Here is a 15,520-nt window from a genome sequence, read left to right on the forward strand (position 1 = left end):
TTTACTATATTATTTGGTTATAGAGAATACAGTGTTATTTAATAGGTTGATTAAATATAGTAGTGAAGAAACATTTATTATTAGATAATTACTAGTTTTTATTAAATAAGCAACTATAAATCATATATCTCTTTTCATTATATTTTTTTTTTTGAATTTTCATTAATGAAAAAGTCTGTATATAAAAACAACAATTCAAGGAACAAAATGTATTAAAATTAAAACAAAGTTTCCAGTAGAATCCATGCTGAAATTGTTATAAGAGTATTGTAATAATTTGTACATATATGCACCTAGAATAGTGGTTAAAGAGATAATAAGAATACTTTATTAATAATTTAATGTTTTGTTTTAAGGGTAGGACTAGAAGTGAATGAATGAATGAAAGAAAAAAAGAAAAAAAAGAGAGAATTAAGTGGAAATGAAAATAGTTTATAAAAAAATAAAACTTAAAGTATTTATTTGATTGACAAATGTAAGAAAAAATTAACACCAAAATTTTAAACTAAGTAAAATTTTGTATAGTAAAAAAAAGAGAAGAAGTATTCAATGAAAAGTAGATGCATTTAATATCTTTAAACTAAAAGCAATTAAGATTTTGAATTTAGGAGCGAAAACAAGAGGACAGAAAGAAGATGGTAAAGAAGCAATTATTATTGATTTTATTAACAATTGCTTGAGTTAAGGAACCAAAAAACCATATAATCTTAACACATTGTTTGTATAAACACATACTGTGAAAGTAGTGAGTATTTTTTAAAAAAAATCTTTGAACAGATTACAAAAGTTGTATTAGAAAAGGAAATGATAAAATTAATAGTATTTTTGAAGTTTGCATTAACTCTGATGATACTTGGTGAGACTGTTGGTACCGGAAAATTACTGTAAGTAAAGGTTGCATAAAGAAATAAGAAATTTGAAAAAGAAAGGAAAAAGGTACTATGACAATTTGGTGGCGCTGTGTTCCCCTGTATGAACGCATATTTGTTTGAGGCCACATGATTATTTTCATGGAAATTCGATCTGGTTGCCTCTTTTTCACCCGTCCAAATCTCTACCTTATATATAATATAACTAATCACCCCACTGTTTTATTAGTTCGTGGTGACAGTGAATACATAATGAGGGATTAAGTCAGCTCATCAAACACTTTATAAAGTTTAAATTTTAATGTGCGATTGATTAGGGTAAATAGGTTTGCATGAAAAGAAAAAGAGATAATGAGAAATGTGAGAGGAGGAAGGGATTAAGGAGGGGACAAGAGAATTTTATTTTAATGGAAGCGAAAACCATAAATTAATGGACACAAAAGGGGCAATGTGTCACGAAAAGCAGCGGGTTTTCCGGTGCAAAGGACGAGGGACGCAGAAAGCTGTTTCTGTGACACGTGGCAGAGATCATGGCCGTTGAAGGAAGATGGGAAAATTGTAGGATCGGTGGGGATGAGATGGGTGACATTTCATTCATTCGGTTGCATTGTTGAGGAGAGAGAGAGTACTTAGTTACTGTGCAGTGTAGTGGTTTTGTCATCGTGCGAACTTAAACACACAGGCTTCAGACACAAAAGGAGGAACTGCTCAGAACTAAAAAAAGAGCTCATAAACTCTGCAGAAAAAATCAGAGAGAAAGAGAGAGAGAGTGTGAGGGGGTTATTAAATTGAAGGAGCATCAGAGGGTTGCAGAGAGAAAGAGAGGGGCATGGCGGCGTTTGCAGTGCAGCGATAGCTGTAAAAAACTGTGGTACTGTTGTTGGTGCTGTGCTATGCTCTTTATTATTATTAATGCATAAATATATAATGCATTCATTCATTCACACATATACAATTACAAACAAACGCTGAATTCGGAGAGTGACCAAAGAATTGAAAGCGCGATTAACGCTGCCCGACACTGTTCGACGCCTGTCCTTAACCAACGAAGCTTCAATTACCCTTTCTCCAACCACAACGGCTAACCCATACCCATAATCACATGCTCTCTAACCACAACAACACAACACCCAACACACTTTTTTTTCTTTTTTTTTTTACTTAACCATTTTTCTTCTCAAATTTTAAATTAAAAACCCAGTGCTAGAGTGGGTTTGTTTTTGTTTTTGTTTTGTGTTTCTGCTTGTGTTTGTGTCTGTGTGTGGAGAAGACACTGTTATTGATATGATACTATTATTGATGACTCCACACTACACACAACACAACACAAAATCCAACCAACAGTGTTATGTATAATTTTCTCAACATAAATTCAACAAGTTCTACTTGCTATTGTTATTATTACTTCTATTATATTTATTGTTGTTCTTGTCCTCCTCTTCTCACTCCCAAATCCCAATTCTAAACCCCACCCCTCATTCAAAGCTCAAAACCCAGAGAATTAATTCAACCAATAGTTACCACTGGCAACTTATACCCGTGTTCTTTTGTTTTTCTTTCTCTTTTTTCTTATTTGTACATGCTTGCTTCTTTCTTCATCTTGTTCTTTTCAATATCAAACAACCCACACCCATCCAGTTTTCTGATATGGATTTTGGGCCACAATTGAAGCTCGGCTCAGGTGCAGAACAATGGCGAATTTGTTCTCATTAAGCGGAGGGAGAGGCAGTAACAACAACCAGCAAGACACCACTACCAACAACGAGATTCCTGCAGCCGAGACCCTATTCTGGTACGCCAAAAACGACGACGTTTCGTCCTACCGAGGGTTCGAGCTATGGAACCAGCAGCAGGAGCAGCATGTCATGCCCCCGCATGTGCGCCCCCTCCTGCAGCGAGATCTTTACTCGTCTGGTGTGGGACCCAGCCGAGGCGTCTCCGATGATCACTCCTCGTCTAGATCAGCGTTTGTGGCGATGCGTGCGGCGGAGGGTGGAATAAGCTGCCAGGACTGCGGGAACCAAGCCAAAAAAGATTGTCCTCACATGCGGTGCAGAACGTGCTGCAAGAGCCGAGGCTACGATTGCCAAACCCATGTCAAAAGCACTTGGGTTCCCGCTTCCAAACGTCGTGAGCGTCAACAACAGCTCGCTGTGTTGCAAGAACAGCAGCAACAACAGAGAGACCTTTCCAAACGGCCAAGAGACCCAACTGCTTGCACTCGTTTGCCCTCGTCAGGTACATATAACACTCACTTCCTCCCCCACCAACTAATTCACTCCCAGTGCCTCTTGTTTTGTCTTTGTTTGTTCACAGTGATGCACACAGAAGGACTCGCAGTTTCTGTGATTGAGTGATGAATGAGAGTGGGGAAATAAAGGAAAGGAAAAGAAAAGAAGAGAATCTTTCGCCAGGGAAATTCTCTGAAAAGATATCGAGGGACTGGTGAGAAAGTTTTGGAAGTATACCTGCAAACAATGGAACCGTATCGATTGCGTGTGAACCAAAATCCACCATTTTCATATATCAGCTTTTCTTCTTTCTCTCTTTTTAATTTTTTTTTTCTTTAGCCCTTTCCCTTTCCCAAAACACTGTTATGTATTAGCCCTGACGAATGAATGGATTGACAGCAAGAAACTGTTTTTCCTCCTCTTTCTTAGCACATTCTCTCTCTCACTTCCACGCACATCCAGTCGCCTCCTCTACTTTCTTTCTTTGTTGATGATTAGGTTCTAGTTTTTCAGTAAAAAGACCCATCTTTTCTTTTTTTTGTTTCAGTCTGTTGCTTTTTCTCATACTATGGATCGTGTAGCTAAATGTCTAATGTTGTTTCTCTTTTCTTTTTTTTCGTATGTGTTGAAAAAAAAAAGAAGGGTTAGAAGAAGGGCATTTTCCTTCACTGGTGAGTTCTCCTGCTGAGTTCAGGTGCGTGAGGGTTAGCTGCGTGGAGGATGCTGATGACAGGTATGCATATCAAACGGCTGTGAACATTGGGGGACATGTGTTCAAAGGAATCCTTTATGACTATGGTCCTGAGAATAGCAATAATAATAACAGTAATAATAGTAATAATTACATGGCTGGGGAGACCTCTGCTGGTGTTGCTGGAGCTCAGCCCTTGAACCTCACTGCTTCTGGCGTTGTCTCTTCTTCTGGGGCACTTGTTGATCCTTCCTCCTTGTATTCAGCTCCAGTCAACACTTTCATGGGTGGCAGTGGTACGCAATTCTTCCCTCACACAAGATCTTGAAAAAGGAAAAACAATATGGGGATTATGCGGATTGTATTCCACATACTTCTCTTTCACCAACTTTGTGTTTCTATCATTTGATGTTATTGTTCTTCAGAACGAGGCCTAGAGGTAAATTTGACACTCATATTGAAGTGAGAGAGAAAAAAAAAGAAAAGACAGGAGAGAACAAGAGAAAAAATATATATGGATGTTTTTTTGTGTGCAAATTATCAATGGTTAGTTCAAAAATAGATCATTCTTCTTCTCCTTGTTGAAAACCAGCTAAAGTTATTTGTTTCTTAGCTTTGTACGATATAAGGACACATCTGGTTCTAATGTTGTAGTTTGGTGTAGGGTGTCTTCTTTTGTTTGATCAGTTGCAATATTATAATATTTTATTTTTTATAATTTTTTCGAGCCCCTCTTTCGTGTTGAATTATATCACACTTTTGTTTTCGGTTGGTTTTGAAATTGGAAACTGCTTTTTTCCCTGTTTACCAGTCTGCTATCTGGTTAATTGAACTGGAAAGACAGTTTTGATCTTTATTTGGATTGAACAACTAACCTCGAAGAAAACTTGTTTAGTTCCTTCATATTTTGGATGGGGCGGGTCCAACCATGCACGAGCATATTCAAGTTTTAAAGGTGAAAGATCTCTCTCTCTTTCCCTCTTCCCATGTGATGATACTGTAATTCCATTATCTAACTTTGCATAGACGTGACGTTGAATTTAAAATGGGAAATATTACTTATCAATGTGCTCATATTTAATGCACATGCAGGAAAACTATACGTATATAGGGGAACACTGCATTTTATGTGTAAGGAATACAGCATATGGCATAACATACTAGAGTATATTGTTGTAAAAGGAAAACTAAAACAAGTAAAACAAATATAAAGGCTACGATTACTGAACTTTCCTTAACCCTCTCTTCTGATCAATGCAGCATGCTCTCACCTCCTCATGAATGGCCACCCAGTTGTTTGATCAGTTGCCATAAACTGATTTGGTTATAGTATCAATGAAATACACATGCTTTCATATATATCTCACGATACATCTTCTATAGACCCAATTATATAATGTATGGATAACTGGCACCAAAGTCAAAAGCTTATGAGAAATATTGTGAACCATACATTGTCCTTTATCTGTGAAATGCTTCATTTAGAGCAATTATTATGCAACAATAAATTTTTATAACCATCAGATAAAAACTGAAGAGAGAGAGATTGTGTACTTTAGCAAGTGATGCAACAAAGAAAAAAAAATAATGTTACAGAAAGTGTTGTAAAAAATATCCATAATACAACGTTTTTTAGAAGAATCTTACAGATTTTAGGGATTGAGGGATTGACTTGCGGTAATTAATATGATGGAAAAAGACGGGGGAAATGATTTTATATATACACTAAAGGGAGCAATCATTTATTTATTATTATTTTTATTTTATATAAGGACAGTGTGTGTGTGGATTCAGTCTTAGCACTTGTCTCTTCCCATTTCTAATGAAGGGTGATGGCATGGATACCGGTTAGAAGCCCAGCTGGCGTTAATAATTGTGTATACTTCTAAATTTGCCCCAGTTTATCTATTAGAAGTTTCTGTTATGATTTGACTAGTTATCTATATCATATATGACTTTCATTTCGTAGATTTGACACTTCATGCTGCATTTTGGTGTTTGTAGGTCTTCCAATGTTTAAAATTGAAAAGTATTTCTATATATATATACGAGTTCTTAGCATTAGATCTACAATTCCATTGATATAAACTGGTAAATAAATAAAGGTCTCCCAAAAGAGCAGGTTGTCTTGATTTGAATAAATCCTAATTGATTGGTCGAGGTTCACCATGATGATGTCAGAACATATTATATTGGATATTATATTGTAGAATGATTGCTTCTATGTCTGTATGCAGAAGTATGTGATCTAATAAAAGAATCTATCCGTTCGGATATTATCGTGCATGCACTATGATTTCATGGTCACTGGTTAGGTATACAGCTCAACACTTAATTCAGATGATAACGTATATATAATTTCTTTTCTGTCAGAAAACATTGTTTCCCAACGTAGAAGCAATCTATTAGTGTTGTTAGTGAAGTTTTCCATTTAGTTAAATAATTAATTTTAGCATGCTTTGAAAAACAGAATACTAATTTCTCCTTGTCCATTGAATTTCCTACTGCCGTTTTTCTTACATGATTTGCCGGTGGCTTTGAAGCCCATCTATGCTCATCTCGATCACAGGGTCTTGTCCAAATTGTGAGATTCTGAGTGTAGATCAGTCAGAAGAATTTCATATATCACTTCAGAGTTAGTAACTATATTATATAAAGCTACTAAAGCCTACATCTTGCTTCCAATGTTCTGCTCGTTTGCAATTGCTGTAAATTACTCAATTGCATTATTCTCACCATATATAAGTACATTCCAAAGTTTGAAAAAGTATTTTTATAACAGGTTTTTTTTTTTCTTTATTTTTCTATTTACTAATTTTGACATTCAAGAAAAATACTAATTTTTTCTTCAAAAAAGTGTTACAGTTAAAGTGTTAGACATTATTTTATGAAAAGTATATTTTTTTTATATGTGAAATAGTAAAAACAGGTCAACAATAATTTGTTTGTCTGTCTCTTGTTTCATCTGTTAACGCAAAATTGTGTACAAAGTACGCCTTTGGTGCTCCAGCTAAACATGCTGACAACCTAACCTAAATCATTAAAACTAGTTAGAGTTGTGTTTGTCAACATCACGTAACTGAACATTAGGTTCTTTTAGCGCAAGTGTAATTCTATCTCAGTATTATACCAGAAGATTCAGTCATGCACCACTTTTTGTGTGTTGACTAGGAAAGGCATGCTTTCTTGGGTTGCTATTCAGAGATGCTACAACTCGGTGTTTACATTCAGCTTTTCCTTTCAAAATCTTTGTGGACTCTTTTTTTTTATGGTTAGAATTAATGGTTACACACAAACCTTATCGTGGGTGCAAGAAGATGCTTTCATGAGGGGTGGTTCCATCTTTCCCAAGGTGAAACCCTCGTATATATTGGGAACAAAATTGGAGCCCAAGGAAACAAGAATTTCTGGGTTTTTTCCTTCCCAATGGTGAAATTATTGAAAGCACTTTACTAATTTGCCAGAGACGTGGATGATGCTGCTGACGATCTCCATGTTCTCCCAGCTTTAATTCGATTCCTATTCCTGCTACTGGCAAAAAGTTGAGTGTTAATAGCATTATCCTTGACTTGGTGCTTGTTCTACACTGAAAAAGAAGATGAAATTAACGACAATTTAATTACTCCTCCTACACTTTCTCTAACTGTTTAAATTTACAAAAATATATTTTCTCACCCTCTATTGTTTAGATATCCCTTTAACAACTTTGATTTAACATAAATAAACTATTATAATTATTACATAAATAGTTGGTGATATGTGTGCGTAATTGTCTTGTCGTTAAATTTAATAAATGGTCTTTTAGTTCAACACTAGTATCCCAACCACTCCACACTTTTATTTTTGTTTAGATATTAAAAATATTACTAAATTTAATTCGTATTTAATCTGAAATGACACCCAGAAGCTTTGTTCATTCCACTATTTTCCATTCTAATTTCAAAATTTAAAAAGTCAACGATATTTTATAACATAAAGTGATTTTTTATAAAGTGAAAGTGATTGACATGTAATACTTTAACAAGGGTTTACTAGTAAAACTATTGCCTCTGAGACTTAAGAGTGCATGCACAGATTTGATTTCATTGCTGGACCCCTGGTTCTGAAACTCTTCGTAACTAATAATAGTAGCTCACGGGTATTTACTATCAGGTCAAACAGCTTAGTTGTAGTCACCATTTGTATTCTTGTTAGTGGTCAAACAAGGTTTTCCTCATATTGATACATTTTTCCCACAAATAGAAAGAATACAAAGAGCAAAATAAATTATTTTTTTACGTAAACTAAAGTATGTACTTCAGTTTTTTAAAAAGGCTTCAATAACAGAAACTTAAAACACACACACATATATATCTTGGCCAATGTAGAGGATTTGATCTACTAGCTGTATTACACCTATTAAGTACCAACAGTTGCCAAATATTATGTTTTACAGATAATTTGTTTTATGAAACATATATTAATTTAACTTCTTTATTAGTAGTTAACAAATATTCACGAGAATAGTGTCTGTGTGTGTGTGTGGATACAAAGCTTAAGATTTAGGCTCTGCTGACTGCGGGACTGATAGGCAATGTGCACTGTCTGAAACTTCAGAGTTCACATGTACCAAAAATTATGGCATTATAGTTTAAGAAAGAGAACTGTTTACGAGTGAAAAAAACCTTAGTTTATGTTTTGTTTGTGTTTGAGAGGAGCAATGAAAGCCGAGTAGTAGAAAATGAAGAATAATTTAGAGTATCCTGAAGCAAGTAAGTTATGTATAAGATGGTATTGAGTGTAAGTGAAGTATTAGGCATGGTTTTGAAATTAAGTGTAGTAAATGCAGTGTCTGACTGGTGGCATAGGCAATTAAAAGGGTACGTAGCACAAGGGAGAATAAAGGGTGGAAGTGATTTGAATAGAGAGAAAGGTGAAGTTGAAGTAGTGGTAGTGAATGGGCTAAGGGCGGTAGCGGAGTGCAGTATAATTGTACGTTAGTCTGTGGTGTGGTGCATAATGGTTGTTGTGAGGGTGGTCCCAACAATGGCGTGTACTGGTTAGAGATGACACAAATAGGGCTTCTACCTTTACCTCAGAGAGACCAGGAGGAGCAGTGTCTGTCTTTGTCTCTGTGTCGGTGTCTCTCTATCTCTGAGGGTGCAACCTCAAGTGCGTGATCAACAAAACAAGGTTCCTCTTCTCACTTACCACCCCTGCACGTACCACTGAACTTAACTTAAAAGGATATTCTTCCACAGAAAACAACACATAACAAACTCAATATCTCTCAAAACTCACCTAATTTGATACCTGACTTCCCATAAAAAACACACCATTTTAAGATAAATCCACCACTTTCCATTTAGTATGCAACACTTCAAACACTTTCAATATTGTCTCACCTTCAAACTCTATTTTCCTACTATTATATCTGTACATCATATCAAACGCCTTTATTTACAACTACATAACACTAATAATAATTACAAGAAATGCAGGACCAAATTTGTATTTATTTTACATATAAAAACCATTGAAAAATTCTTAATTTTCTACAAATTATTTTCAAATGATTGTATCGGGAATGAAAAAATATCTGATATTGTGACAGAATGTGTCCATTAATCACTTAATGTAAATTTTGAGTAAAAATGACATAAAAAGATTATATATTAACAGAAATACAGGTCTCATTGCATTTATGTATCTTCATTTTCTATCACACTATTTTATTTTAATCGGTTAAAATTTAATATTTATTATTATTTTATATATTTTTTTAAATAAAAATATTTTCATTTTAAAATTTAAAATTCAAGAGAATATATAATATAAAAACATAACAATATATCTCACCCACCATAATCCGAACCTTGTAAAAACTAACCCCTCTCTCTTTCATATTAGACAATACAATTATTATAAAATAAGGGTGAAATAGGAACATAAGTTCTCTATATCAAAGAATAAAATCTATAATCTTACTAGTTATATATTAAAAAATATATAATCTTATTAATTTACATATTAATATGCATATTAATTTTAATTTTAATATATTTTTAATTCATTTTTATTTTTATAATTTATTTATTTTTATGTTAATTTGTTTAAATTTAAGAGAATTAAATTTATAATCAAAGAGATTTGAAATTTGAAAGATTATTAACTTAAAATTATAGAGTTATATATTTTATCAAATATACTACAGTAATAGTAATAATAATAATAATAATATACTAGTATAATAATTTTCTAACAAACACACGTTTTTTTTCATATATTCACATTTGTATTAAAATAATACAATTAAAGAAATTCAAAATAAACAATTTTATAAGAGAAAGAGGGAAAATGCGGTTATTTATAGGTAGAAAGTATATATGGTTATACGTTTCATGAAATAACTAAATTATTTTAATAGGTAATTAAAAAAAGGACTATGAAAACATTTTTAAAACTTGTATCGCTTTTTAATGGTAGAGATATTATATATACTAACAAAAATAGATGCGTTTTCATGTCCATGTGTGTTTATTTTTATAGGTGAAAATTTATAATTTTAAAAAATGAAATATAAATAATTTATAAGAATAAATTGAGGAATTATACATGTATATTTTTTTTAATTGAGTGGTTATACAATTAAAATGTGATTTTTTTTTAATTTAATAAAAAAATAAAATTGTCTAATTAAAAATAAAAATTATAAAAATTGTATCTCATTATATAATAGTAATAATAATAATAATAATAATAATAAACTTAAACCCAAAATTATCTATACATTTTTAATTAATTAAATACGTATATATTTTTATCCCTGAATAATTAGTTAATTAACTGATTGTATAGATTGTAAATTTGCAACGGCCAGCCTTGTTAAATTTTGTATAGGAGTCTTTGCTTTCAGTACTTTAACTGTTGCAAAACATTATTAAAACAGAGTTTCAATTTTTTTATTTTTCAACAGTCAAGATAACGAGCATTCCTTAAATAAAGTGAACAAAAGTTTTTACCCATCATTAGATCACATCTTCAAAATTCATTTATTGCTTTTTTTTTGCTGAGGATTGGTATGAAATTGTTTTAGTTAAATTGCTAATTTTGAATTTAAATGATAAATATATAAGTGTATAAATAGTAAGAAATTTGGTTTTAGTGCTAAGAATGTATTGGATACCATAGTTCTTGTAGTTGTATGCTTGCTACCGAGCTCCAATCCAAAACTTATCTATTCATCACAAATTATATGAATACACGAAAAGTTCTTATTTTGAAATCCTTACAATACTCATTTATTATATGATATACTTGTTACATCTATTATTTTGGTGCATATTTTTTTTAAATATTTAAAACTTACAAAAATATACGTGTTCTTGTTAACATTTGAATTTTTTTGACTAAATATTTGATGAGATGGGACTTATTAATTTTTAGGTGGAAATTTTGGAGAAAGCTTTTTAGAAAAGTTATAAGTAAACAATGAAAAGAGATCTAGTTACGTATGATCCTAAAATTAGCACTACAAGAAAATCATCAAATAAAAACCAATTTTTAGATACCGAAATTATTAGTTGCAATAGTAACTAAATTAGAGACCATTTTAGAAACTAAAAAAAATTGTTTCTAAATTAGTTTCTATTATTGTTAAATAGTTTCTAAATTAGTATCTAATTAGCTACCAAGATTTTAACTACCAATTATTTAGATTCTAAATTTGGTAGCAAAAACCTTGTTTAAACAAGTTAAGAAACAAATTACCTTGATAAAGTGGTGTATAATGCTCTTGAAAAATCTTGTTTAAATAGATAAAATACAAACAAAAGGAAAAATAGATTTTGTAATATGCTTGATATTTATACTGACATTTGAATTCAAATCTTGTTTAAATAGATAAAATACAAACAAAAGGAAAAATAGATTTTGTAATATGCTTGATATTTATACTGACATTTGAATTCAATGAGAGTGGAAGTCAAATTCCGAGCAAGGTGATATCATATTTAGTTTTATAAAATATAAATTTAAGTATTGAGTTTGGGTGAAAACTTGAAATTCAATTAACTTACAAGAAGAATTATGTTGCTCTCAAGCCCATTTTTGCGAGAAAGGATCTTCACTCAAGCGAAAATGAAGTAAAAATTTGGTTAGTTCATGGGTCTATTTTCGTTGAAGCGATGAGATTTTTCGCTCAAGTGTAAATAGTAGTGAACTAGACCTGGTTTCTACCTCATGTTCACTCAAGCCAAAAAAAAATCTCCCTTTCTTTTTTCTTCTTTTCTTTCCCCTTTTTTTGTATTCCTTGATTTGGATTTTGTATGAATGTTTTATATATAAATGTAAATTGAATTTTAATTTTATATATTTAATTGTTTTGTGAAATTTTCAAATAATATGTATTGTATGAGAGTGATGAAATTTGCATGGAATTGAAGTTATACATTTGAGATAATGTATTGAATGTTGTTTGTTTGTGTATCAAATATTGTTGTCTATGTTGTAATAGAGACTCATTAGCTTTACTAATGTCTAAGTCACATAGACTAAAAAATCAAGTGGTAAGAAATTGTTTAGAAAGTTCATGCACATCGTGACATATATAGATGCATGACTTGGGTTGTATTGAATTTTACCTTAATACCATGATTCTTGAATTATTTTGTAAATCTAAGTACTAGATTGGATTAGATGTCACTACAAGAAAATCATTAGATAGAGACTAATTTTAGAGACCAAAAATAATTAGTCAATATATTAACTAAATTAGATATTATTTTTAGAGACAAAAAGAGATTATTGGTATATAAAGTAGTTTTTATTATTAGTAAATAATTTCTAAGTTGGTATTTAATTTAGTTGGTATTCATATAAAGTTTAAATTATCGAAAATGTCAAATATATGTTTTTTTTAGACAATCACTCTTACACTTACTTTCTTGACAATCCTCATTCAACTTCTCATCACACCTTCTTGTTTATACTACTTTTATTGTTCCTTCATTTTCTACATCACAAACACAGTATTCAATACTAAACCTCCAATCTCAACTTCATAAATTTATTCATAACAAAAGTGAATTTAAAGGATTAGTAAGCACAAATTAATGAATAGATTGAATGAGGAAAACAAAACATATCAATCTCAATGGCAAGAACAAGTAGCAGGATCAAAACTGAAATGATGAGCTTCATATTAAATGATCTTTGAGTAATGTTAAGTTGATGCTCTGTTCAATTCCCCAAAATATCTTTTGATTGGTTAAAATCAATATTTATTGGGATATATATACTAACATTATCACACATATTCATAAAAGCAAACAATTTAGTTGTTTTTTTAAAAAATAACTAGTGTACTCTATTAGTCTTAATTATTAATTATTATTTTTTCTTATTATTCATTAATACAAATCATAAATACTCACTGAACAAAAAAACATAAAAAATAAATAAAAATACTGATACATGCTAGACATCATTGTAAATCTTGACATCTCATATAAGTGAACACGATATAATTCATTAATAGGAAGCCTAAGCTTGTTTGCTTTATGATGTTTTATTTAATTGTTATCTTAAGCAAACATAGTAGGCTGGTTGATGGTACTTGTATAACGGTTGTGACACCCCTAAAGTGTCCCGATAATTCATTTTTCCATTGTTGATAATCATATGTTATCACATGAACAATCTAATATAAAAAAAAAAATACAAGACCATAAAAGCATTACTAAAATATTATTAAATAAAAACTAATTTTAAAAAATATTAATTAATCATATATTAACTAAATTAAATACTATTTTAAAAAGTAAAAAATTATTAATATTTAAAATAATTTTCATTATTAATAAATAGTTTGGGCTCAAGTGGATTCTCGCTCAAGCAAGATTGTGTTCGCTTAAGCGAGTAAAACGTCGAAATTGACCAGTGCTGCTGGAGCATTCTCGCTCAAGCAAGAATGGGCTCGCTTGAGCGAGATGCTCTGTTGGGCTTTTGTTAGCTTGGTGTGTGTTAGGACCTTCTAACTTTCCCTTTTTAGCTTATATTATTCTCTTTTTGCTGAATCATCTCCATTCTTCCCTAAAATTCTGCAATTAAAACAAAATTTGGGAATAAATTGATCTTATTCAATTAAAAATCACAAAATATGTAAAAAGATATAAATTCATAAACTAAGGATTATTTCATACTTATTTTAGCAATGAATATTCATAAATACCTATATTTTAATATAAAATATTACTGAAATTTGTCAATTATCATAACTCAACTAGTAAAAGAAATAGATATCCCTTTCTATTTGGCCAACCTTTTCTTAATATTTCCTATCATACCTTGCCAAAAAAAAAGCTTTTTTCTATAGTTACCCCATATTTGTATCCCTAAATATGTAAAAGGAATGTTCATTATACTGCAGTTTAGAATCGTCACAAACCTTTGGTACTATTCTCTACCCTTATACCCTTAATTCTACTTTTTAAACATTCACTTTAAGTCTTGAAGTGAGCTTTAAAAACCTTAGTATACCCTTCAAGCCAAAATATTCTTTGTATTGACTTTACAAAATATTATAAATATCATTCGTAAATTGTAGTATATTGAAGTGAACCTCTTTCTTCCTCACCTTTATACCCTCTAATAATTCCTTTCTTATTACAAGTCTCACAGGACCTATTAAAACCTTCAACCAAAAAAAAATGGTATTCATGGATCCTTTATCTCAAACTTTTTATGGTATTAATTTTTTAGTTTATCTCAAACTTTTTATGGTATTAATTTTTTAGTTAGACTACCATTAACTAAGATCGATAAGGTTTATGATTCCATATATCTCCTTATCCAATCTATTCATTTAAAATAGAACCCTAGTATTCATAACATATAATATAGAAATTCTCAATTGACCAAATCATACCTTCTCATAATTTACTTTAACAATTATACAATTTTTCTTCTTCCTCTCAACTTCGTCCACCACTTCCTTATTAACACACTGTCTAAAAATAATCTTCCTCTAATGAATACAAATTGTTTAAAATAATTGTTCTTATGTAGGGTTTTCTTAAGTCTATTAGACAAAGTTTTAGATATAATCTTATGTAAACATGATACTAAAGATATGAGTCTGAATTTATCTAGGTCTTGGGGTTCTTAGTTTTGGGTACAAGATTAGGAAGGATCCATTACTTTCTCTTGGTATCAAATTCGTCTACCACTTTCATTACATAACCTTTTATAAGTTCCCAGAATAATTAAAAATCCAAAATTATATCTGTATGAAGAGGGATTCTTATTGCTATCACAATTCCACACTGTTTCTTTGATTACTACTTTTGTAAAACATTTTGTTAACATTAGATAGAACATTGATAAATGGGTTGAACACTGACCACATTGTGACTCGGTACATTGACCTTGCTCGCACCCTACATCCTTCGTTAATTCTTTCTTCGTGGGTTGCTTCTTCTTGCACCTCCATACCTTCTTCTCTCACCTCCATAGATTTTCGTATTTCCAAAACTACCCCTCTGTAATATTTCGGATTACATAATCCGGAAGTCATTTTTCAAATTTGTAATTAGTTTCCGGATTATATAATCCAGAAGTCTTTTTTCAGATGCATGATTACTTTACGGATTACATAATCCGGAAGTCTTTTTTAACTTTCGGATTATGTAATCCAGAAGTCTTTTTCCAAATGTATTTCCAGATTACATAATTCGGAAGTTATTCTATGG

General features: G+C 31.2%; 1 protein-coding gene across 3 annotated transcripts; it reads left to right on the plus strand.

Annotated features, from left to right (window-relative positions):
- Window positions 1-1,512: 1,512 nt before the first annotated feature.
- On the plus strand, window positions 1,513-4,517 carry LOC137808427 (protein SHI RELATED SEQUENCE 1). Of its 3 annotated transcripts, none has more exons than XM_068609531.2 (3): window positions 1,513-1,740; window positions 2,541-3,107; window positions 3,740-4,517. In XM_068609531.2, the coding sequence occupies exons 2-3, from the start codon at window positions 2,561-2,563 to the stop codon at window positions 4,117-4,119; spliced, it is 927 nt and encodes a 308-aa protein (XP_068465632.1). In that variant the 5' UTR covers window positions 1,513-1,740; window positions 2,541-2,560; the 3' UTR covers window positions 4,120-4,517. The 3 variants fall into 3 exon arrangements, with proteins under 3 accessions (XP_068465632.1, XP_068465633.1, XP_068465634.1); XM_068609532.2 differs by having other exon boundaries at window positions 2,551-3,107; XM_068609533.2 differs by lacking the exon at window positions 1,513-1,740 and having other exon boundaries at window positions 1,753-3,107; window positions 3,743-4,517.
- The last annotated feature ends 11,003 nt before the right edge of the window (window positions 4,518-15,520 follow it).

This window comes from Phaseolus vulgaris, chromosome 3, assembly GCF_051622355.1.
Source record: "Phaseolus vulgaris cultivar YP4 chromosome 3, ASM5162235v1, whole genome shotgun sequence".
NCBI classification, from domain to species: domain Eukaryota; kingdom Viridiplantae; phylum Streptophyta; class Magnoliopsida; order Fabales; family Fabaceae; genus Phaseolus; species Phaseolus vulgaris.

Excerpts from the sequence above, each read along its gene's own strand:
- LOC137808427 (XM_068609531.2), top strand. The coding sequence starts at position 2,561 with ATGGCGAATTTGTTCTCATTAAGCGGAGGGAGAGGCAGTAACAACAAC. Across the intron at positions 3,108-3,739 it reads CACTCGTTTGCCCTCGTCAG|AAGGGTTAGAAGAAGGGCAT; the intron begins GTACATATAACA and ends GAAAAAAAAAAG.